At 34.5% G+C, this 26,949-nt stretch overlaps 2 protein-coding genes and 2 long non-coding RNA genes across 4 annotated transcripts; 2 read left to right on the top strand and 2 right to left on the bottom strand.

Annotated features, from left to right (window-relative positions):
• Window positions 1-4,705: 4,705 nt before the first annotated feature.
• On the top strand, window positions 4,706-10,810 carry LOC148274709 (uncharacterized). Its single transcript, XR_015824223.1, has 3 exons — window positions 4,706-4,980; window positions 8,529-8,834; window positions 9,154-10,810. It is a non-coding gene; the product is annotated as an uncharacterized LOC148274709 (long non-coding RNA).
• LOC148274708 (uncharacterized) lies at window positions 8,878-11,045 on the bottom strand. The gene is made up of 2 exons (XR_015824224.1): window positions 10,830-11,045; window positions 8,878-10,749 (listed from the first exon to the last, which is right to left on the bottom strand). It is a non-coding gene; the product is annotated as an uncharacterized LOC148274708 (long non-coding RNA).
• A 2,814-nt stretch (window positions 11,046-13,859) lies between these two features.
• On the bottom strand, window positions 13,860-16,472 carry LOC148274707 (uncharacterized). Its single transcript, XM_088236765.1, has 2 exons — window positions 15,466-16,472; window positions 13,860-14,842 (listed from the first exon to the last, which is right to left on the bottom strand). The coding sequence occupies exons 1-2, from the start codon at window positions 16,103-16,105 to the stop codon at window positions 14,094-14,096; spliced, it is 1,389 nt and encodes a 462-aa protein (XP_088092891.1). The 5' UTR covers window positions 16,106-16,472; the 3' UTR covers window positions 13,860-14,093.
• A 3,068-nt stretch (window positions 16,473-19,540) lies between these two features.
• LOC148274706 (uncharacterized) lies at window positions 19,541-24,596 on the top strand. The gene is made up of 2 exons (XM_088236764.1): window positions 19,541-19,617; window positions 22,698-24,596. Exon 2 carries the CDS (start codon window positions 22,759-22,761, stop codon window positions 23,893-23,895), a length of 1,137 nt encoding a protein of 378 aa, XP_088092890.1. The 5' UTR covers window positions 19,541-19,617; window positions 22,698-22,758; the 3' UTR covers window positions 23,896-24,596.
• Window positions 24,597-26,949: the final 2,353 nt, after the last annotated feature.

The raw sequence follows: 26,949 nt of genomic DNA, 5'->3' as shown, positions 1-26,949 counted from the left end.
CGCAGGCAGAGCAGAATACTGTCTTTCCACTAACGGAAACATACCGATCTTTGTAAATTGTCCTGATGATTCTCCGTTGTTGAGTAATACTGCTCCAGTGTTGAGTTTGAAGAAATTTTCGTGGCAGAAGATTCTTGCTTCTGAACAAAGTTTCTTTCTCAGCGACCGTCTCATAGAAGAAAACGTGGATATTAAAATGACAGTACGAGCTCTATCTTAACTCTTGTGTGGCTATGATGTCACATATAAGTCTTTTCTTCTTCTTCTGCAGTCTTATTCTCTCCACTGCTGGATAAAGGCCTCTTCCAAACGTCTCCATTCCTTCCTATCACCCGCTTTCATCATCCACGTTTTACCGGCAATAGAAGCAACATCTTCGACCCATCTTTTCTGTGGCCTTCCACTTCTTTTGTTTGCCCATAGTCTCCACTTTATTATTCTGGGTGTCCACCTGCCATCACTTTGCCTCGCTAAGTGTCCTGCCCACTGCCATTTCAATTTCGCATATAAGTCTACGGTCGGTAAATCCATTAATTCTATAAATTCAGAGTAGAATTAAGAATTTAAAAATCAGAGGGATGATTATTCAAATATGCCAGATAAGAGGACATGCTGGTATCGTAGGAAATGAGAGAGCAGATAAACGAGCGAGAGCCGCAACTTGTAAAAAAACGGTACCTTTTTTCTCATAATTTCCCTTAGCTTCGCTAAGCGCTGCATAAAACAAAATACGCAGCAGCGTTGGGAGGATCATTGCCGCGCTTCTTCTACGGGTAAAATCAGTAAAATGTTTTTCCCAACGCTGGCTGATGCAGCAAACTTCCGTCGTCATCACCAAAGTACTTTCAAAACGACCCTAATTTTTACCGGACACGGAGCTATGAGAAGTTACCTTTATAGGTTTTAATTAAGGAATGATGACTGTTGTCCATGCGGTGATATTTCTTCACAGAGTATCGAACATCTGTTATTTCAGTGCCCATTTTTCAGTTTACAACGCCATAATCTTGAAGCAGAATGCAGGAAAGATGGAATATCCTTAACAGATATCCACACTGTCGTTAAAAGTAGTTATCACGCGCCATTGTTCTTGGACTTTGCAACAATGGTGATTGGACTCAAAAAGGTAATAAACCAAAATCAGTGATCAAACATCTCATTTCCAAGACAAACAAAAACGATCTTTCCAAGTACCTTAGCCTTGTACGTGACACGTAAGGCTACTAAATACAGGGGTCCAAATATATGCATACAATTTTTTTTTTAAAGTCTACATATAATACGAGACTTGATATATATATCTTAGTTTTTAAAGTAGGTAATAAGGTTGTATTTTGCATAACAAGACTAAATTATATAATTATTTTTACGAATTATGGAAAATACGTTAATAAACAGTTTTAAAATGTCTTCTTTTTTATTTTTTAATACCAGTATTTCAAAATATACCGGCTTTTGCTAAACACGACGTCACAGCGCCGATTGCCGACATTGAGATATAATAACATATTACAACAGATATGAAGAACATTTAAGAGAAGGTAATATAGAAGTCTAGGCATCTACTTTTCAAATATGGGCAACAGAATGGTGAATGTTACACAGTGTGTAAAGTGGCCACTTAAACCTGCCATTGACAGGTCATAAGCCCTGTAGATGCCTAGACTTCTATATTACCTTCTCTTAAATGTTCTTCATCTCTGTTGTAATATGTTAATATAAACAGCTCCCTGGGAGTTGAATCCAGTCCTTGTCTACAAAAATTTGGACAAACTCAAAATATTGTTGATTGAGATATAATATAAAGATATGACACTCTATACAAATCCGAGCTAAAAAGTCATCATCAAAAGAAAGGGAATGACCAGCGAAGGGAGCAAGTGTCTTCACGTCATATCCCGTCGACTTTGGCAAGCAAAACACGTAGTACAGTAAAAAGCACGGACTGTTTACATCGGTCTACTGTGAGTTCTAGTTCGAGTTTAGTATGTCGCTCTCTTCCGAATACGTTTCACCTTTGTTTATCGTTTCACTATACGCCCAACTAACTGAGCAGGACAGAGACAGGAGATAACTCACGAATTGGTAACATATTAATAATATGTTTTTGACATTAAAATAAATATTTTTAACAAGTATTGATTAAGATAAGAATATTACTTACCAGTGAAATGTTAGATTGGCGCTTTTTTATCTTTCCCAGATTGATTTGTGCAGTATCTTAGCGTACATATAAGCATTTTAGTAATTGTGAGGAGACTAAAGTTCAAAAGTAGCCGGGGACTGCTCGTAACAGACTGAAGTCTGTTCTGTCAAACATATGCCTCTTTCCTCTATCGTTCTTGCTCAAACTATAATGCGTTTTTTCATCTATTGACATATTTAACATGCCCATTAATTTATTTAAAAATAAATTAAGACTCATTCTTTCTGGCTGCAATACGCTTCCACTTGCTATTTAATGATGCTCACGCTTACACACACCTAAACACTAACTCCACACAAATACATCCTTTTGTTGTACCACAATTTAATATGTATGATTTTTATTTAGAAACTTCGCTGGTATGTCTTTAAACCGTATCTTTTTTATGTTATTATATCATTGTTGACTGTTTGTTTCTGTAAAATAAATATGCCAATTAGCCGCAGGTTGAGGGACCATATTTCGAACGCTAATGCTTTCTCTAGTTATATACCTCAACAGGCAGAGCGATTTTTATCACAGTCTTTTAAGAATAAATAAAAATGTCACAATTTATGTTGTAATTCAATGTTTTCAACCTACTTTTTAAGTGTCCTGACGTTTCTAATATGTTCGTGCACAAAGTTGAAAATAAATCAAAACAAACAAAATAACCAATACCTCCACACTGAATTTCAGTAAACTTATAATATAATTAAAAATACATCCGTGATAACAAGTCACAGTGAGGGAACAATTTACATTTCTAACTGGCAATAACAACCAGAATATTATTGTCACACAAAGAGTAACCCTGTTGTCATTGTTTTGAAAGCTAAAAATTAATTTCGAATTACTATTGGTTGACAATTTACCATAGGCAATAAACGTCCCATAGACCTAAAACTAAAGTGTGGTGTGATGTTTCTTCAAAATGACCGCGTCAATACGTCAAACAAGCTGTATTTTGAGTTAAGGTTTTGTTTGTACAAAATGTGAGTTTTTTCTTCTTCTTATGGTTCCTCTACCCGATGGAGGTTGGAAAACATCGTTGCGATTCTTACTTTATTGGCAGCTGCCCCGAACAAAGACAGTACTGCAATGGAACCAGTCGCACAAGTTCTTAAGCCGAGAGATGCGCCTTCTACCTGCACTGCGTCTTGGATTTTTAAAATGTTATTTATTTATTCATTCAAAATTACAAAATTAAATATTCATGAACTTATTAAGGCTTTTTAGGCTATGCCCGTGTCAAGCCACAATAAATAACAATAAAAATACAGAGTAAAATTAAATAGATCAAATTATTATGACTTAGAATAACAATCTAGAAAAAAAGGGTTAATGTAATAAATAAATAAATTCCAAAGAATACAATGCAAGAAATAATTTTTAAAATATCAAATCATACAAATTAAGAATCACAGATGATCAAATATACAAAATAGTGGTATCAATAAAATCAACAAAATAATAGTAAAATATAGTAGTATTAAAAAAAACAAAATTAGAGTATCATTTAAACCAACAGAAAAAGAATATATACATAAAAGCATACTTGAAATGATAATTGAGATACGTATTGTAGAAACTCATTCAATACTATAGTAAGAAATATAAGAAATAAGAGCAATAAATCAAATGCCAAATAATAGTACGTACTAAATTAAATTAAACAAAAAAAAAAAACATAAAAATTAAATTAAACAAAAATACATATTTATATGTATTTATATATGTTATTTTATGATTGTCGACTGTTTGTTTCTTTAAAATAAATAAATAATAATTATATTAATTGTTATTATAAGCGAACATCACTGTATGGGCAAATCAGTCCATCATGACAAGATTTATTAAATGTCTATGTATATTTTTTAAAGTTCAAACTGTTCCCTATTATGATTTGTAATAATTGTGTCATTTAAATAATTATGTTTAAATTAATTCTTTGTTTTTTTACAATAAATTTATCTTCCAATTTTAGGTTTATGTAAAATATTTTGTCATTATTACTTCCGACGTTAAATTTTTAATTTTAATTTTAATAGTTATAATTTATCATTAATATAAGATTAAGTTTGTTAATATTTTGATTATTTTGTTGTAATTTGTCTAGTTATTAAGTTCTATCTTCCTTCTAATTTTACTGTAAGTTTCTATTTTCTGTTAAATAGGCACTATCAGGTTTTGGTGGGTTTTTCTGTTAGTGCCTATTTCAATTTATGTTGAAATTTTTATTGGTTTGGATATGTGTTTATTATTACAATTGGTATTTTGGTGTTATTCTTGTACTTATATTTTTCTTGTCTTTTGTTTGTGTCTATATTGTTATTCCTGTCTGTTTATGTTTTTCTTATGTTTATAAATGTAATTAGTTTTTGGCCGATGTTATCAAGTTTTGGTAGTAGGCCCTAATAAAGAAAAAAAAATGTCTATGGGTTTTATAGAGGTTCTACCATAGAAATGAAAAGTAGATTCAAGTTCTTGGCAACTGATGGCTTAAATTTGTTGTCTATTATATAGACAAATATTTTTTGTAATACAGTGCGTTAGAAAAGGAAGTCACACTAAGCGAAAAGTACGCATCGCGATTTATTCGAAATATATTTTTAAATTTGACAAAACTACGATTTTATAAGGTTTTGTATGGCTTAAACTGTCAATTGGTATGTCGATCATATTATGTTGGATTCCATTTCTTATTAAAACCGTTTAATGTTTTTTGGTGGTTTCGATATTAAAGTCGATAAAAACGAATCATCTGCTTCAAGATTAGGACTTCTATAGCAAAAGTGAGTATTGTTTTGTTTTGTTTAGTGATCATTTTACTATTTTCAAGTGTATATGTTTTTGTCATTGGATGTCGTTACAAAGAAAAAATCGTCTCTGTCCTGCTCAGTTAGTCGGGCGTAAAGCAAAACGACAAACAAAGGTGACGCGTGTGCGGAAGGGAGCGACATGCTGAATAGAACTTACAGTAGACCAATGTAAACAGTCCGTGCTTTTTACTGCACTTCTTGTTTTGCTTGTCAAAGTCGACGTGACGATATTTGCTATCTCCGCTGGTCAATCCCTGTCCTTTGGGGACGGCTTTTTAGCTCGAATTTGTATGGAGTGTTATCTCTATGTGTTGTATGTCGCGATCAGAGGCGGTTCCTTAGTATGTGCATAAGTGCAGTGCACTGCCAGGTAAAGATATGTGACAATAAATTGGAAATTTTATTGATAGTAAAAATATGTTATAGCTAGGTACAAAGAAACAGGGATTCGTTGCAATATTATACTCGTAAACATCATAATATTCAATACTAGCGCCAAATGATCTAGCAAAATCGACTCGAACGGACGATTTTCTCTTCTTGTCTACGCATGCGCAATCGTCCCCATGCATATTCTGTTTTGCAAAATTCTTTACCCTGAATTTGTATGAAATATACCATATCTCCTAAAATCGTCATTTGAGCGAGATAGACAACGCTTCGTACCGATGAATTGTGCGTTAGAGGGAGAAGATAACATACATATTCCGGACATTGCCAACGCATGCGCAGATTTGAAGTTTGAAGTTTGTTTGTAATGTCATTCTTATATTGTTGAAATTCCATTCGTCGATGCGTTTTGTAGCTGCAAGAGTTTTTGTGATGTTAGCTATCATATTATGTAAATGGCGGCCTCCGTGGTGTAGTGGTCAAGACGCTTGACTCACGCACGGAAGGTTCCAGGTTCGATTTCCGGTGAGAATACAAAAATTAGAATGTGATTTTTCTCAAGCCTGGGTATTCTGTGATGTAATTCACCACTGTAATTGGGCCTCCTGGCCTGTTGTGGTGCAAAAATAAAATAAAAAACAAATAAAAATGCTATCAACTATCAAATATCTAAATTTAGCAAATGGGGTCTAAAATTTCAACCGCCCATGCGCTCAGTAGCTGCAAGACTTGTTGTAATCTAACTTCTTTTTTTATAAATTTGCTTTTCATATCGTTTTTTGAAATATTTATTAAACTCTAAACTTCATTGTCAAATAAAATGTTTAAAAATAAATTGAGGTGATTTTAATAAAAATGGTGCTATATAAATTATCCAAACATTATTATTATGTCACTTTGAACATCCGTAATGACAAGATATTAGTACGAATTTAGTTGATTTAGTTACGTGTTACGTGTATAACGTGCGTAGGGCGAATTTAGCGTTCCTGGTTCCGATGCGCCGGCTGTCATATACATTATCATTAATTGTATTTTTATTTTTACGCGATGCGGTATACCGAAATCGATTTGGCGATTTACGTGTATGTTTGTCGAGTTTCAAGCGGACACTGGCCCCAGGTGACAAAATAATTAACTAAATAGTTTTTGGAACTTTATACAGGTGCGAAAGGGACAGGATTCAAGTTAGCGAGAGAAAAGGAGACAGGTATAGGAATTTATTTACGCTGTGACACATTTTTAAAACGGCCTAACCAGCGGTTAACAGGCTCCGCGAAGGATGCCAACTGCCAGTGACAACATACGCATTAGAGACCATGGCCCTCACACAAAGAAATGTAGAAAAGCTCAAATACACACAGCCATCCATGGAAAGATCCACGCTCGGTATAAACCTAATGGAGATAAAATAAGAAATGAAGAAATTAGGAACAGAACCAGAATAACGGATATTATGGATCGCGTAGCAGGACTGAAGTGGCAATGGGCAGGACATGTGGCGATACAAGACTCCACAAGATGGGCCCCTAAAATGTTGAGATGGAGACCTTGGGAGAATAGGCGAGGCGTCGGAAGACCTAAAAAAGATGGTCCGACGACTGGCTGCTGCAGGGGGTAAAAATTGGCTGCAGTAGCAACCGACTGAGAAAAATGGAAGAATATGGAAGAGGTACCCATATCCAACGGTGGAGAACAGAAGGCTGAAGAAGAAGAAGTCATCTCTATAAATTATATCACAATGTTTTACAAATATTTTTTTTAGAAAACGTGCCTAGAAACTTCATTGAATTAACCTTCTTATTTCATCAAAATGTTCATGAAAAGAAATATGAAGATGCTTAATAAATAATATTTTATTTTATTTTATTTCATTTTATTTGGGATTTTTACAGCTATTACATAAACAAAATAATTAGAAAAATCTTAACAATACTAAAGCCAATTAGAAAATCCACTGTAAATATAATGACACATAATATATAAGAAAAGAAGTTTAGTAATTGTATTTGTGTGACGTTTGTATTCATGTGTATGTGAATGTGTGTATGCGTGAATGAATGAGGGAGAGGATACATGTGCGTGTGGGAATGAAAGAGGGAGAGGGTGCGTGTGTATGGGTGCGTAAGTATGAAAATAATATATTTGCTTAAAACTTGTAAATTGTATTAAAAATGGTACAATAAAGAGCTTAGTAAAAAGTTAGAAACCTTTTTGTTAAAATTCAAATGACGAAATGATATAAATTGCTTTTTTTTTTTAAAGTATGTTAAATTTCAAAACCGTATTCTGAAAAAAAAAGCATTTTTTTTTTTAAATTTAACTGATACACATCGAATGAATAATGTGCGACGAGTCCTATACAATATAGTAGGTAACAACAAAATATGCAATATTCTGTATTATTAATATTTAAAGGATTAACTTTGTGGTCCGACATTTTACTAAATGTATATATTTAGTAAAATGTTGGACATTTTACTAATATAACCACTTGCCTTACACTTACTTATTAAATAATTCAGGTGTTTACCAATTAAAATGCAATTCTTGTCCTTCAGTTTACGTTGGAAGAACTCGAGAAATTTTGATATTCGTGTTAAAGAACATATGAGGTGTCTTCACAATAATAATTTCTCTGAATTCGCTAATCACCTAATCAATTTTAATCATGACTTTAATAAAAATACAGGAGTTAAAATCTTACATATCTTACATCGTTAAAAGTAAATAATATGGAAATATTTCAAATTAGGAAAGCTTTAAAAAATAATGTTCCTTTGATCAATAATCAAACAAACTTCCATTATAGTCCTTTATACGATGTTCCGCTGTTATGGTCACCCTATTAAGCCTACTAAGCTTAACCCCTCACTCCATCCCCTCTACTTTTTTCATTAATTCTCAAACAACAGAATTTTTTCATAATTTAATCAGTGCATGTTTGTCCTAATCAGTGCTTATTAAAATGCATGTCGTGTTGGTTTTATATTTTCATGTTGGTGGGTTTTGCATGTTGGTTTAATTGGTGTCCTGACGAAACCGGTAGACATAGAAAAGTCGGTAAGTGGTTATATACAAATATTTAATAACATTTAGCAATATTCTGTATTCATTGCTTACATTTTCAGATGATTGATCTTCAGATATAGCGACGTGTTCGTATTCGACTATGGGACAAATCGCTTCAGAGAGTGTCGAGGCTGAATCGGAGACTGGCGGTGTTGATGAAGATATTCTTCATACCGAGGAAGGGACGCTACGTCCCTGCAGAGGCGATGAGCCAAGTGTGGCTGCCATGATTGCTGAACCGGGGGCCGGTGCAGATCAACAGTTTACTGTGAAGAGTGATATACTGATCTTTACGGAAATTGACGTTGAGAATCTCGAAATGAAACATGAATTTTTGGAATCTCGCAATACCGAAAGAGACTCGAGTGAGTATATATTAATATATATGATATATTAAAATAGTGTTAATTTTTCTTATATTTTTATTTTTTTAATCTCTGTTTTTCATTTTTGTATAAAATTGTAAGATTCAATATGTCCATGTAGGTACTTGTAATTTTCTCAAACTGAACGGTTTGGATAGGTAGCAAGAAATTGCCTTAAGGCAATATGCCCGCCCTTATATGTATATAAATTGTATTTGTATATAGGTAAAATAAATCAATAAACCCAGCCAGTCTGCAAGCATTTGAACATACACAAAACATTGTTGAATAATTCTTTACGCGTCTTTTACATTTTCAGATGATTGCTCTTCAGATATAACAGTTTGTTCGTATTCGGCTGTAGAAGAGATTGCTTCAGTGGGTGTCGAGGCTGAACCAGAGACTGGCGGTGTAAAAGGAGGTGTCGCCCATACTGGGGAAGGGACGCCACGTTCCTGCAAAAGTGAGGAGCCAGGAGTTGCTACCGTGAAGGCTGAACCGGGGACCAGTACGGAACAACAGTACACTATAGAGAGTGATATACTGATCTTTACGGAAATCGATATTGATTATCCTGATATAAAACAAGAATGTCACGCACTGAAGCACAGTACCCCAAAAATACTATCATGCTCCGAACGCAGTTATATAACTCCGTTGAAGTCAAATTTAGATCAGCACAAGTTGATACGCAGTGAAGAGAAACAGTTAGCATACCCAGAATGTAATTATAGAACCTTACAGGAAACTGATTTGAAAAAACACATGATTAAACACACTGGCCAGAAATCGTTCGTATGCTCAGAATGTACATACGCAACTCGACGGGAATATCTGTTAAAAAGGCACATGTTGCAACATACGCCCGTAAGAATATTAACATGTTCAAAATGCAGTTATAAAACTCAATTGAAGTCCGATTTAGGCCAGCACAAGTTGACGCATGTTAGGGAAAAACAGTTAGCGTGCTCAGAATGTAATTATACATCTTTAAACAATACTCATTTTAATCGGCACATGTTGATACATACCGGTCAGAAACGGTTCGCATGCTCAGAATGTAGCTATCGAACGTTACGGGAAACCGATTTAAGACAACATATGATTAAACACAGCGGCGAAAAACTGTTCGAATGCTCGGAATGTACATTTAAAACTGCGAGAAGAAATACTATTATGACACACTTGCGTATACATTCTGGCAAGAAACCGTTCGCATGCTTAGAATGCAAATATGTAACTCAACGCAAAGATATTTTGAAACGGCACATGTTGACGCATACTCGCGCAAGAGTATACAAATGCCTAAAATGCCGCTATACAACTCAGCTTAGGCCTGATATAGTTCAGCACAGGTTGACACATATTCGAGAGAGAGTGGTCGCGTGTTCCGTATGTAATTATATAACTTCGCACAAAAGTAATTTTAACACACACATGTTGAGACATACTCGCGAGAAACGGTTTGCGTGCTCAGAATGTAATTATACAACGCTACGGAAAGTTGATATTAAAAGACACACGATTCAACACACTGGACAGAGATATTTTGAATGCTCGGAATGTAGTTTTACAACTTTGAGGAAAAGTAGAATAAAAAAACACGTACTTATGCATACTGGCGAGAAACCGATCGCATGGTCAGAATGTAAATAATCAACTGATTGCATACTTTTTTTTACCCTTGATACGGAGACAGTTATGTCCAGCGCCTTTTTTTGTGGAGGGCATCACCAACAGCCGTGAGGTTGGCAAAGCCGAACACCGCTTTGGCCCGCAACGCGTAATCCGATGCAACGTCAGCTCAGACAAGTTATCAAACTTCGTGCATCGGAAGAACATTCTCATTTCATCTTGGCATGTCGTGTCGCCCGTCCACCAGCTTCTCGCCAAGTGTCGCTATTGTAAATTCCTTCTGTAAAAAATGTAAGGATGTAACTCGTGTGTATCTATTCAATAAACAATTTCAATTGTAATCCATCTTTCTCATTTAACCTCAAATCAATTCACGCGCACACATCCATACAAATGGTGACCCCGACGTGAATGACTCAGCCTCTACGACGCTATCAGCCCCTTGAAGGATATCACTGCCGTCTCCGCCTGAGGAATTTATTTCAACCCGAAACAGCGGCTTCAGACGTACCATCGTCATAATTCTTGATTTAAGCTACTGACTGCTGTCACTTACTGTGTATGTGCTCATAATATAAACAGAAAATGATCTGAAAACCTTTGTCTATGTCGTGCAACAAGAAAAACTTACCTTTGTCTTTGCCATCAAGCAGTATATTAAAAAACACAGAGTCGTAATTGGCCCGCAACAAATTACACGCGGACTTTGACAGGTTTTGACAAGCCACCGAGTGAAGTTACTGACAAAATCTTCTGAGTGGAGTTAGTGACATAAATCTACTGTCCTCCTTAATGTACCAAATTTATCGAAATCAAATCGGTACTGTAATACGTGTGCCTCGATTATGAACGCTATCTTCATCTGAACATATCGAGACGGTATACTTAACTTCTGTACTATTTGTATCTACCTCGATATGTTCTACCTACTTGTCATCTCGACATCATATGATCGAAGCAAACCAATGAATGACCACAAAAATTCAGTCCGCGTTCCTTACTTCATTAACATTTAACTTTTAAAATACTATGGCAAATAATCCCTTTGCGCGCGGTGATGTAACATTGTGTTACCGCTAGTACATGGAATATTCTTGAGTTTAAACATTTGAAAAATGGAGATATCATCATCATCATTCCCTTTCCCCACCTAATGGTGCATAGGGCACTGCATTGGTACACCAATCGCAGCGTATCTTGACCATTTTTTGTTAGAAGAAGGTAAGCTGATCAGTCTTACGTTTCAGGTACCAGTCTAGGGACTATGAAGTATTCTTAAGTAAAAACACTTTTTTAAAATAATATTTCATATCAACCATGCCCGGGAATCGAACCCGAGACATCTTGCATGGTAGGCGAAAATGCGCTGACCATTATACCACGAGGCTGACATGGAGATATACCGTTTGATAATTCCTATTCCATAATTATATTCTATTCCATAGCCCTGTTATAGCAAAATTAATTAAAAATAAAAAATACGCCGCGCATGTTACGAGCGTGCGTCTCCAATCACTGTCACTAAAGACTGAATCTGTTTTAGAAAACACTCGCCACAGAACAGCGTCTCTTTCTTCCTTGTTATGAGTTCTATCTTCGTGCTCTTTCTTATACAGATGTGTTGCTGAATAAGCGGACATTCATTCTTCGCGAAGCAAGAATATTTTTTTTTGTATTGACATCCAGCATAGCAAATTAAATCCGGTGTGAAAATTTATATTTGAAGATAACAAAATATACGAGTTTATCATTTAAAAAATAAGAGAGATATATCAAGTCTTGTGTTCTATGTCGGCTAGTTGACATCGCCAATTCTACCACAAGCCTCCTAGAACGAGCGTCTAAAGGATGCGGCGGTGGACCTGGCTTGGACACGTGCTGCGCATGCCTTATGAGAACATAAACCCAAGTTGCCTCTTCTTAAAACCTGCGGGCTCACGCCGTCCTGGAAGGCCATCGATGATGATCTTTAGACTTTATTCCGCGGAACTGAGGGGCGCTGGATTGGCGTGGGAACATGCCAAAATGCTGGTTGGCGATAGGGTCTCCTGGAGGCAACTGGTGATGTCCACACGGATGTGGAAAAGAAGAAAAACTATTAACATAAATAATGGTGTCGAGTGTCCTTTTTTCCCAAATTTTATAGTACGCACCAAAAGTAAAACAAAACGGCAAAAGTTATGCGTCGATCATAAGAAAATTTTCTCATCTATGAGATATTGTGTTTGCTTTTACGTTTATATGGTAATAGCTCATCCTACTTTCAGGTGTCTACTGGAGTACCTCAAGAGTCAGTAATCGGACCACTCCTCTATCTCCTGCACACTAAAGATATAGATAATATTATCAAAGAATGTGGATTGTGGTCTAACTGCTATGAAAATTATACACAGATGTATTTTTATGAAAACCGAACGAGATAAATGTGCTTGTTAATTTAATTGATGAATGCATAAGGCAAATAGGAAACTGGATGGCTGAAAATAGACTAACATCGAACCCATCTAAAACGTAACAACTATGGATGACTTCAGCCAGACGACAGAATTTGATTCAGGATATGGCACTACCCGATGTAAGGAGTACCGCTTTACCCACCGTTAAATTACTGGGAGTCTTCCTTCATTCTGACCTTTCACTTGACGCTCAAATTAGTAGAACGATAAGTTCATGCTTCTACCAGCGGAGACATATTAAATGCATACGCAAAAAAATGCCAGTTGATGCCGCCCGTCAATCAATAAATGCGTTTGGTGTCTAGAGTCGATTATTGTAATGGTATCTATGCAGGTGTACCAATGGACAAAATGACTCGCCTACAATTTGTATTGAATGCTGCAGCGAGACTTATTTTCGGAATCTCTAAGTTCAGTCATATCACTCCACTATTTCGGGAATTTCACTGGCTACGTTTTCCACAGAGGGTGGAATACAAACTCTGCTGGCTTATGTATAAGTCACTGCACAACTCTGCTCCAGAATATCTAAGGGAATCCTGCATTCCAGATGAGCTGGCTGATAGACGTCTTACGCTTAGATCAGCTATAACTACGTCGAGAGGAAAAGTTATTATACCTCAACGCAAACAGCGCACTAAACTCAGCGAACGCGCATTTGCGGTCACGGGCCCTACGGCATGGAATGCTCTCCCAGCAGAGGTGCGAGGCTGTGATAGTGAAGTGATGTTTCGGAAAAAACTTAAAACCCACTTGTTCTCTAAATCATTTGAGTAAATCCTTAGCATGTGATGACAAAGTACATTGTTTTTCTTAAATTATAAATTTAAAAAGTTGAAATTCAATTCATCTCTTTATATTATCACTTTGTAAAGCGCCCTTGAGGTATTATATTACGAAAATGGGGCTATATAAGTTATCTATAATAATAATAATAATAATAAATTATTTAATTTGATTACAAGACTTCGAAATGAAATTCCAAGTAGAAAAAAGTGAGCATTTCCGGCATATCCTTCTGTTCGCGTTCCATCGAGGGAATAAAGCTACCAAAGCGGCTTACAATATTGGCACAGCGTACGTGAAGATGCTGCCATATATTTACACTCCGTAATTGGTAAAGGTTTTTCGCCAGTATGTATGAACGTGTGTTCTTTGAGACACTCTTCTATGAAGTTGTATAATTGTATTCTGAGTATTCTAACGGTTTCTCGTCAGTATGAATCAACATATGCTTTTTTAAAACGCTCTTCTGGGAAGTTGTATAATTACATTCTAAGCATGCGAACGGTTTTTGACCAGTATGCTTAAACATGTGCTTTTTTAAATGATCCGTCCGTTGAGTTGTGTATTTACATTCTGAACATGAAAACGGTTTCTCTCCCATATGTATCAGCATGTGCCGTTTTAAATAATCCTTGCGTTGATTTGTAAATTCACATACTGAACATTTGAAAGGTTTTTCGCTAGCATGTATTAAAGCGTGTTTTCTTAGACACCTCCTCTGTGCTGTTGAATAATTGCATTTCGAGCAAGCAAACGGTTTCTCACTATTATGAATGAACATGTGCTTTTTAAAATCACTTTTCCGTGAAGTTGCATAGTTACATTGTGAGCATGCGAACTGTTTCTTGCCAGTATGTAACAGCATGTGCTGTTTTAAATTATCCTTCCGTTGTGTTGTGAATTTACAATCTGGACATCCGAACGGTTTCTCACCAGTATGTTTTAATACGTGCTGTTTAAAATGATCCTTTCGTAGAGTTGTATAATTACATTCAGAGCATGTAAACGGTTTCTTTACACGTTCATTACACGTTTTCTTCTGTTGTACTTCAAATTCACCCTCTGGTAGAGGTTCTGCACTACGAGACGGTAGATTTATACTTTTCACAGATAATATTGTCGACGTTGTATCTGAAAAGAAAATGTCGTAATATTAATCCGGTGAAGCATCGAGTCACCGTTTTGCGGATACTGGGGATCTCTGCCTACTTGTAAAAGACCCTGGCTAGGGCAAGAGTGAAACATTACATTATGTTGATTAAGACAATCAACGCTGGAACTAAATTATAACAACTCAATTTAATTTTACCTCTGTTGACTGTTTCATAATTTATAAATACGTTTGGCTATGAAATCAGATATTTTGCTTTATGAATAAAGTGCATTTCAGATTTTCATCGGTGTTCATCATGTTAATAAGCTAATTTTTTTGTAAATTTAAATTGAAAACATACTATACATAATTTCATATAATATTCTTGAGGAGTTTTCGTAAAAAAAACTCATTTAGGGACATGCAGATAACAATATTTATTTACAGACGTATTTAATTTTAAACTATAATATTATTTACAAAAGCAGAATAAAAATTATGATACATTATAAATCAACAACTTATCAGAAAAATAATCATTATTACAAACTTATCTTCTTTGTTCTAAGCTATTATGAGTATGAACAATAAATTCTAAGCTATTATGGGTTAGAACAATTGATACTCCTTGGATGGTAAAGTGGAATGCAGTAATACTCACTAGAGTTAACTTCAGTGTTGCGAGAGGCTTCCAAACATTTTTTTTTAATATCAGGATAATCAATGTCAATTTCCGTAACGATTTGTTCAGTACTGATCCCCGGTTCAGACTTCACGGTAACAACATCTACATCCTCTCTTTCGAAGAGACACGGCGTTCCTTCCCCAGTATGGAGAATATCTCTTTCTACATCGCCAGTCCCCGGTTCAGCCTTCGCGGTAGCAACATCTAGCCTCTCGTTTTTGTGTGGATACGGCAGACATTCTCTGGTACGGATGATATTTTCTTTTACAACAACAAACGGTTCAACCTTTACGCTAGTAACGCCCGACTCTTCGCTTATGTGGGAACATAGCGCCTTTTTCATAGTATGGATAATATTTTCTTTTACGTCGCCAGCGCCCGGTTCAACCTTTACGCTAATAACACACGGCCTCTCGATTTTGTAGAGATATGGCAGTCTGTCATTACTGTTAATATCTTCTTTTACATCGCTTGTTCTCGATTCAGACTTCACGGTAAAAATACCAGAGTCTTTGCTCATGTGGGAATATGGCGCCCCTTCCCCGGTATGGAGAATATTTCCTTCTACGTCACCAGTCCCCGGTTCAGCCTTTACACTCACTGAAGCGACCTCCATCTATCTCTCGGTTCATTAACTTAATTCCTCACTAATTTGTACTGATCAGACTTAAATAGAGGGATTTCAACGATCTCCAATATGATTCCGACTCAAATGTATCTAACGAGTAAACACCTTTGTTCTCACTCCATCTTTCCTATCTACGGTTGAATTAAAATGGTTTCAAAGAGGACTGGCTTTTAAACGTATCATCGGGATGCGTCATCAATTCAACAAATTTAATGTATTTAGACCGTAGCGCTCCGCCACGAGCAGGAATCTTTATGTTTGATTTTAACAGTCGTAACAGGGACCAACACTGCTTATCGTAAGATAGTAATGTACATCGATAACAGACAACAGACGCGACGCTTTATGACATGATAGCGGGAAGCGGCCATTACCACAGATCAATAGGTTTGTTAGCCATGGACAATAAGCTAGATTTTATTTCAGAGACAGTTTCAAATAAATAGTACTTACACAAGTATCAACAGTCTATAGATACGTATTGCTTTTCTTCTGTTTCTTGAGTGCATGTTGTAAAGGGCAAATTATTCTAACGTTTCCTAAATGTATTTGGGTTTTGTGTCGTTGTTTGATTTGTTTGTATTACTACGTTCTTCTTCCTTTCCGAGGCGGGATCTGGAGCGTGCGGCCACGGTCTCAATTTAGAACTAACACTGTATTCCTGTCACTGTCACTATTCAATGTCTTACTGGGAAATTGAAAAAAGGTAATTATGCTGACCATCTATATTTGATTGATCACAAATTGACAATACTGCAGTAAGGGGTACAATGAAAGCTTTTAAAGTTTCTTTGTTTTGTATTTCCGCGGATTGGTTGTAAAGAAATAACAAATTTTCGCTTAATTAGTTTAAAAAAATTGAAATTGATATGCGAAACTGAAGAAAGGCTCAAGTTTTTATGAACAGTTTCGGGAAAGGGGTAAATGTTTTCATTGTACATGTAACAGTCTAACAATTTCGGTCACACAATAAAAAAAAGACAGCTGAAGTAAAAAGTTCAATGCTTTTAAAGATTAATAAGTGTGTTGTATTTTTTTCAAAACATATTCATAAGTTTACATACTTACAAACAAAAAATTGATCAAACCAAACAACACGAGAAATGATGTCGCTTGAACAATAAAAAAAAACAAAGAAATTTATAAAAACTTTTCCATACGAATGAAATGTTTAAAAAAATATGCACACAGGCTTAGAAAATAAACCATATTTTAATAAAAAATTATTAGGGGAATATCACATATTACGAATACCAATAAAAATATATGGATTGAATTGTGTTTTCAAAATCAATATAGATATTGTGAAAAAAGGTTCATAGATTTAGAAAAAAGAAATTCAATAAAAATACGCTCCTAGAAAAACGTGACGAGTTTGGCTATAATTATTGTGACATCAAGATTTGTGATGTTGTTCTACACGAATTTCAATGACAAGGAACAAAAAACATGAATCGTGGCGTATTAGGGGCGTGGCAAATAAATTGACCGTTTTTGCGGAAATTCAAAATTACAAATTCAAAACTATTTTTTTGCCAGTAATAATTAGTTAAAAATATTTTTATTTTTTATACTTTATGCTTAAAAAATGTAAAAAAGAGAATGTAATATTTCCCTATACTCTGTCTCTGGTGAAAATTAAAAACAAAAGTTGTATTAAACTATATTTTTACTATTATAATAATTATATACACCTGATGGAAGTAGATTTTAAGAGGGCTCATTTAGTTTGGATAAATAATTAATATATTAGGACACCATGAGGGTTGTTTGTAAATTGTACGTCAATGTATAAAATGTATTTGAAGGTACTGTTTTAATCAATAATAAAAGTTTCGTATATTTCTTTAAACCATTATTATGAAGTTTTAGAAAAACATAAAAAAAAAAAATATTAGGCCTTAACGACCAAGTATGCCTATTACAATAATGCGACCTTGTCTTTATGAATCACTATTATAAATTAATATAACATCATAAGGAGCATAAACATATTGACTCACGCCCATGAAAGACATTTGAAATATTCTTTAAATTTACAAGAATACACATTGTACAGATTTTATGTTCATTTTAGTAAAAAATTGCATTTAAAACATAAAATCAGAAGTGCTTACATTTTCTAAGACAACGATAATTTAAGCCTTTCTGCTTCTAAAAAAAATATTAATAAACTGGGTCACAAATATGCCACCGATTTTTTTTCAGACAAACTTTTTATTTGCTTTGGTAATTTTTCTAAAATGTATTATCTACTTTAATTTTATTATTATTTGGTATCAGCATCTACTTTATGTTGGTAATGTATCCAAAATAAAACAAGTTTATTGGATTATAATTCTACTTTATTTTTTATAAAATAAACAAAGGGACGCGTTTCGTCTTGTTAGGACATTTTCAAACAAAAAAACAGTTATAATAGTTTTTTTGTTTGAAAATGTCTTAACAAGACGAAACGCGTCACAATATACCCTTTGTATATTTTATAAAAAATAAAGTAGAATTACAATCCAATAAACTTGTTTTATTTTGGATACATTACCAAATTAAATGTGGGATTCTACCGATTGTCTGCATATACAATAAATCAGCATCTACTTTTGATTTTTTATTTCTTATTGTCTCATTTCCCACTAAAATCTATTTATGCATAAAAAATAACCCGATATGTATTTCATAATGCATATTCTAAATTTTTTTTCAGTCTCGTGGTATAATTGTAAGCGCGTTTGCTTACCATGCAAGATGTCTTAGGTTCAATTCTCGATAATAATTTGAATATTTATGAAAAAGCGTGCTTTTATACAATAATATTTTATTGTCTGTAGACTAGTACCTGAATAGTAAGACTGATCGTCTAAGATACGCTGCGATTGGTGTATCAATTAGTGTCCTATGCACCATCAGGTGCGAAAAAGGAATGATGATGGTTATGGTATTTAAGATTAAGTATACCCTCGCTTAGGGTGCCTTTGTGTGATTTTTTTGTTAAAATAAATATTGTCATATATAATTAAAAATGTACTTAAATTTAAGCAAAAAAATGTAAATAAATTAATTTACGTAAGTCAACATCATAATTTATCTATCCACACTTAGTGGTGCATAAATAACTGCAATTGTTCTCCAATTGCAGCGTACCCAGACGATTTTTGTAACATGGAATTAAAAATGACGAAATTTTGTAGTGTAAGATCACCAAAAAACAATATTCGTTGAAACCACCACATGATTCGTTGAAATATCTCGTTTAAAATTGTGCTTCTTTTTAACCAAAATCTCCTCTACAATCGTAGAGGAGCCGTTGATTTAATACGCTTAGCTGAATCATTTGTCCACTCTCACAAAGATACCACGTAGGTACTACATTCTCATTTTTGTCTATGGTCGTACATACTTCGATTTGTCTAAGTACGCCGCTCTAAAATGGCGACCGTAGTCTGTCATTGACGGCTTCGCTTTCACGTAATATAAAGTTTATTAGTTTTCACTCAAATTGGGTACGTAATTGATTGATTTACTTATATAAATGTTGCGAAAGAATAGATGAATCGGAAAAATACAAAAGTCTGCGCATTTACATATTAATTACTCAGTTTTTTTAGTTTACGAGTAAATCAGAAAAAAACATTTAAAAGTAAATTGCTAGTTAATATTTGAATTGTAATGCTATTGTTTGATGTATTTGGCCGCCAGTTTGTGAATTATTATTTAAAATAATTGATTTTGCTAAAATTTATTAAATTGTTTTTTTTTATTATTTGAGTCGTTATTTGTTTTACCAGTTATAAGTTATCAACTTTTGGAAAACTTGATGGAGTTGTTTGTTTGTAAATGAATAAACAGTCAAGTTTTAAGAAATTAAATAACACTAAAATACAAGAAATTTCTTGTATTTCCTTAGCTAAATTAACATTTCAATCTTTAAAAAACGAATTATCAATGGAGGTTTGTATTCCAAATAGCCGGCAAATGACTTGGTTTGAAATCGTCAATATTTATCGCTACCAAAGCAGGAATTATCAAATTCAGTTTTAGGTTCAATGCCAAAATACGGCGTTTATTGGCAAAAAATTAAAGTAAAAACATGCAATACAAAATTAGATATTTTCGTTGAATTAAATTGCAAGAAAATAATCCTAGCAGCTTCACTTTATACAAAAATACCCGTTCTAAAGCTGCATTTATTATATACTCGTATGTACAACTTTTCTTGATTTATTTATAAGTTCAAAATATTTCTCTTTACCATGTTTTTTTACATCATTACATATTTTTATTCAAAAATATATACTATTTATTTAAGTATTAGTTTTAAATAATAATACAAATATAATGTTTGATTATGTCCAAATGCTTGCAGACTGGCTGGATTTCCTCTCTAGGGAGTTGTTCATATTTAAATTTATTTCAACAGAGAGGGAAAAAAAAATTCTGAGAAAATTTTTCGACATAATCAAACATTGTTGAATTACTACCTGGTAAAAGAAGAAGTATAAAAATTGGAATATTGTTTTCAGGCGTTGCCTAGTAGGTGATTTGGTTCAGCCAGAGATAAAGGTTTCAGCTCTTTTACTTCACAAAAGTCAACAGATGGAAGAGTTGAGGAAATGTGGATGTTCAAACATGGGCAGAATGGTGAATGTTACACAGTGTGTAAAGTGGCCACTTAAACCAGCCAATGACAGGTCATAAGCCTTGTAAATGCCTAGACTTCCATATTCCTCCGTGGTGTAGTGGTCAAGACGCTTGACTCACGCACGGAAGGTTCCGGGTTCGATTCCCGGTGAGAACACAAAAATTAAAATGTGATTTTTCTCAAGCCTGGGTGCTCTGTGATGTAATTCACCACTGTAATTAGGCCTCCTGGCCTGTTGTGGTGCAAAAAAAAAAAAATGTAAAATGTAAAAAAAAAAAAAATGTAAATTCCCTTCTCAGAAAATTTTTCCCTCTCTGTTGAAATAAATTCAAATATAATGTATTAGGGTTGTGTAAAAAATAAGGTTTTTCAATTTTTTCTGGTTTAAGACATTTTTTATTTGAACTGAAAAATACATCATTGGAAAGCTTGATTTCTTAAGTATTTTTCAACATATTCACCAGATTTTTCAACGCATTTTTGTGTCAAATAAATAAATAAACGCAATAACCAGTACACCATGAGACCGACTAATCTCCAGTCGACTCGATGGCTACTTAGTAAAAATCCTAAAAAAAACGAGAAAAGGACAATCGAGACTAATACCCGTATGCGGAGACAAACCTTAAGGTGAGATAAGTACATTCTATTGTCTTCACCTTCGGGTTATTCTCTGCATATGAGATTAGAATGTACTTTCCTCTCCTTAAGTTTTGTCTCTGCAAACGGGTATAATAATCCATGGACTGAAATTATACAATAAACTACCAGACAAAACTAAACAAAAGACTCAGACAAACTTTACAAAAGATGTTAAAAATATTATTTTTAACAGTAGAATGTGAATTTTAAAAGTTAAAATATTTTGTTAAATGTATGTAACCCGTAAGGGTTAATCAATGAAATTTAAATTTAAAAAAAAATAAAAATAGGTGACACCAATCCGCTCGACTTCCTTTGTTTTAGGATTTTTACTAAGTATCCATCGAGTCGACTGGAGATTAGTCGGTCTCATGGTGTACTGGTTATTGCGTTTATTTATTTATTTGACACTTTATATACATATACAATATATATATATACATATAAGGGCGGGCCTATTGCTTTAAGGCTATTTATTCCTACCTACCCAAACCGTTCAGTTTGAGAAAATTATAAACCCATAGACATATTGAATCTTACAATTTTATACACAAAATAAAAACAAAGATTAATAAAATAAAAATATATTTTTAAAAATCAACACTATACTATATAGAGATGATAGGGGATGGGAAGGAAAGAAGAAAGATAAAGAAACAATTTAAATATTTAGATAGTGACATTTTAATCTTGACTTAAATGTAAATAAAGAAGGGGTGTCTCTAACATTAGCGGGTAGATTATTCCACAATCGAGCGGCTACTACTGCGAAAGAGGAGACAAGAAAATTAGAGTGATGACAGGGTATTAAAGGGGTTCTCTCGTTACTAGAACGAAGAGATAGTCCGTGTTGTGAAAGAGGTTGGATGAGCTCTTAGATAAACAGGCGAAGTGGGATTATTTGAAGTATTGTGAAGAAGTGATAGAATGTGAATGTTTCTTCTATGCCTGATACTGAGCCAGTGTAGTTGCGTGCGATACTCGGTTATGTGGTCAAATTTGCGAAGATCAAAGATATAACGAATACAAATATCCTGCAATCGTTCTAACTTATCAAGATATTCGGATAATTCAGTCATGCGTTTACCAGGCATTGAATAAGTAAATTATTGTAAAACAGTAAATATCGAACCACCGTATTGTATTTTATCATACCGTGGTGTGAAATGGGCCAATCATGCTATATCACGCAGTGGGCTCGTGGCTTGCACGCGCTCAGAAGTCCAGTCTCCGCGAATGAACGGTAGTAATGACATATAATTTATGTTTTCTTATCTCCAGTTTTTTTTTCTGTTTTAGGCCCCAAGTCTGAATGCTGAATGAAACATATATTCAAATAAATTTAGTTCATCTGTAAAACATGGAGACAGTTTTGATCAAAGAGGAACCGGTTAATTTTGAGATTGAAAACGACGCCATCCAAACTGGCGAGGCGAGTTATGAAGAAAAGAGTTTTCAAGACTTTTACGTATCTGTGCCAGGGACGAGCAGCGAAGTCAATACTCACAATAGTAAATTGAAAGGAAAACGTCAACGAACTAACAAAATCCCAAATGCTGAAGATAAGCCGTTCGCCTGTGAGATCTGTAGTTACAGGTGTAAAAAGCGATTCATGTTAAATCGTCATTCTCTAACGCACGTTACTGAGAAACCGTTTTCTTGTGAAGTGTGTAGTTACTCCTGCAGTAGGAAATCCTCCTTAAAGCTCCACTTGCTTAACCATACTGATGAAAAGCAATTCTTATGTGATTCCTGCGACTATTCTTCCAATCGCAAACAGCACTTGGTCGATCATATTGTAAGACACAGCGTGCGTAAAACGTTTTCTTGCAATCAATGCAATTATCAGTGCGCGTACAAATCTACATTGAAACTGCACGCATTGACTCATTCTAAAGCGGCGCCTTTTTCGTGCGAGGAATGCGATTTCACCTGTTATCGAAAGCACTCATTGATATCGCATCGTCTGACGCATTCTGGTTTGAAAGCGTTTTCTTGCGACATGTGCGATTGTTCCTTTTCGTTGAAAGCCGGGTTGAAAATTCACATGTTCACTCATTCAGGCGAGAGGCCGTTCGCTTGTGACAAGTGTAGTTACACGTGTCCTTTAAGGTCTACTTTGAAAATACACATGCGGATCCACTCCGGGGAGAAACCGTTCGGTTGCTTGAAGTGCAATTATTCTACCAATCGTAAAACAAATTTGAATTGTCACATGCTTACGCATTCCGAGGCGAAGCCGTTCTGCTGTACTGAGTGCAATTTGAAATTTTCTCAGGTGTCGTATCTAAAAAAACACATGGTGACACACTCCCGAGATAAGACCTTTGCTTGCGATCAGTGTGACAGCAAATTTTCACAATTGACTTACTTGAAAAAGCATACGCTAACCCACATGAAGGGGCATATATTTTCGTGTAAAAAATGCGATTTTAAATGTACGCAACACCACCATTTGAGGAAACACAATCCAGTTCACCGCGAGAAAAAAAATTGAGATAATCTTTCCTCGCACAACCATTTATTCCGAATGCATTTTTACAAATTATTAATAAATTTTCTGATACTAAAATTAGTTTTATTTTAAACCTGTCACCGTCGTCCACGAGGATACAAGAAAATAAATAAATAATAAAGAATGGTTTTTCTATTTTGTTTTTCGTATTCTTTATTTTCTCTCTATCTATCCTCGCCTCTGTTGTATACACCATGATTAAGTCTGACACACGTTTTGTATATCCGAATTATGTTTCCAATAATCATATGTTCGTTGTACTATACGACATTTCTTAGGCATCCACATGTTTACTAACTGAGATGGATATTTTCTCATCATCTCTATGGCAGCATCATTTGCATGGCATGTGATGTTAATGACCTTATCTCCCTTAGTAGATTCAATTCTTTTTTTTATTATTCTTAAAAGCGTTGTTTTCATATATTTATTCTGCTTGTGTAAGAAAAGGTTTTTGGCGTGTATATGGTTGTGCTATATTTAGTTATAAAGGTGCTTAACTTGCTTTGTTTCTTTGTTGTTTTCAATATGTGTTATTTTCAAAATGTTAATATTATTTATGTCCCGAATTGACTTGTTGTAACTCCTGGGAATGTAATTCAATGTATTACACTTGTAAAATACTTTGTGTTATATGATTTATAAATAAAAAAATAAATAAATGCCTCAACTTCACGAATTGATATGTTTACGTTTTATTTCGATAGAAAAATATTAGCTAATTTCAAGGACATAATCTTCAAATTCATTTTAGAGATGTTTATCAATTTTCTTTCCTTGGTAAGTTACAAAAAAATTAAATAATTTAGTAATTATCATCATTCATGTGGAGCATATGGTGTCCACAAAGAGCCTCTAGTAGCTCAATCACAAATAACTATCGACGTGATAACAATTTCTCACCATGGTTTTTCATCTTATTCGCGATCACAATGCAACATCCGTGAACACCTAATATTAATTGTCAAAATATTTACGTTTCGCGACACATAATCCTGCTGCGCAATCACATATTTGAATTCCACCGGAGTAAATATGGAAAATATTCCATAACCGCTATTTTTATTTATTTATTTATTATTTATCAGTAAATTAATTTTCAGTTTTTTGTACTAAATACTCCTTACTATGCAATAAATTGTATTATTTTTTATAGTAAACGCTGATTTTTCGCCAGCGAACTGTATTTATTTACGAGAAAAAAAAACCAACCGACACGAGCGTTGACTTAGAGATTACACACGTGTTGACTTATGACTGGAATATCTTAATTCGTAGATATAGAAATAATTACAATAATTATATAAAATTAGGTATATATAAAAAAATAACATACGTATACATAATATCTAGAGAATAATACGTAAAAAAGTAAGAGAATCTTTTAACGAAAAACTCCCTCAGAGACGTGAAAAATGTTAATGTCCAAAGGAATATTGTTCAACATAGAGATAGTACTTACAACAGGCATAATCATTGGCAGGTTGGTCCTGTTTATTGAAATGTGAAACAGTCTATGCGGAACATAAAAACTAATGCTCGAACATAATAAACACTTATTCTTGAAATATCTGAGAATTACAAAAATAGACTTGGGCATTTTTTTAAATCGGGCATCAATTTGCTGATGAATGTCGGTAAATCGAATGTGATGGTTTTTGAAAGAAATGGAAGTATGACTAAATGTGAAATCACTGTGAATGGAGTTATACTAAAACAAGTAGAGGAATTTGTTTATCTGGGTAGTATGTTTACTACGGATGGAATGACTGTGAAATATATTGAAAGGAGGGGGAGTGCTGGGAACAGAGTGAACAGTACGCTTAAATAGGCAAAAAAACCTTGGCAAATAAATGGTTGCTGCAAGAGGTAAAATTAGCAGCTCAAAATGGAGTCCTGGTCGCGACCCTGATGTATGGGAGCGAAGTATGGACTTGGAAAAACAGAGATGAATGTATGCTGAATGCTGTCGCAATACGATCTCTCGGGCGAATGTGTGGTAGAACATTGTACGATAGATGCACAAATGCCAAGATCTGTACATTATGTAAGGCTGAGACATGCATTATCGAAAAAATCCAGAAAAGAGCTCTGCGCTGGTTTGGACATGTAGAGCGAATGGACGGCGAAAGAACGGCTAAGAATATTTGCAATGCAAATGTTGATGGATGCAGAAATAGAGGAAGACATGGCATGACCAAATCCAACAAATACTTGAATTTGGACATGTCAAAATTCGGAATAATCGGCGCGCGTGCATGAGAAAATGTATGAATGTAGAGGAAGCGAGATCTGTATGCACTGATTGAGTGATGTGGCGTAATATAGAAGTAATATAATATGTATATAGTATGTATGTAGTAATGTAATATAGAAGTCTAGGAATCTACAGGGCTTATGACCTGTCAATGGCTGGTTTAAGTGGCCACTTTACACACTGTGTAACATTCACCATTCTGCCTATATTTGAACATCTATATTCCTTCAATTCTTTCATCTGTTGATGTTTGTGAAGTTAAAGAGCTGAAACCTTTATTTATGCAGGTGAGTCCACTTAAACCAGCCATTGACAGGTCATAAGCCCTGTAGATGCCTGGACTTCTATATTACCTTATCTTAAATGTTTTTCATCTCTGTTGTAATATGTTAATATAAACAGAGCTCCCCAGGGAGTTGAATCCAGTCCTTGTCTACAAATATTTGGACAAACTCAAAATATTGTTTCAGAAATAATTCTATGTCACCTTCTATGTCACGTTCTCCGTTTCTGTTGTAATATAAGCGTATTATTTATTTTCTACTAGACTTCTTACGTCATTTTATTAATTTCCTACTTAGGTCCACATTGTCGCAAAAAATTCAGTAAAACTTACTCTTAAATCAAAACGTCGCGTCTTTACATCAGATTTTTTGATCGATTCGGCCAATTGGTCGACCCTTTTTACCTGCGCCGCGTAAAAATCACTAGTGATGAACTTGAACGAAAAAAAATATGACATCATCACACGAAATGTATGGACATTGAAGTGGCAGAGT

The sequence above is a fragment of the Micrasema longulum genome, unplaced genomic scaffold (assembly GCF_059751315.1).
Source record: "Micrasema longulum isolate JH-2025_06_02 unplaced genomic scaffold, ASM5975131v1 h1tg001604l, whole genome shotgun sequence".
NCBI lineage: Eukaryota > Metazoa > Arthropoda > Insecta > Trichoptera > Brachycentridae > Micrasema > Micrasema longulum.
Note: the sequence above shows the minus strand (reverse complement) of the source record. Positions and strands in the feature narration are given on the sequence as shown.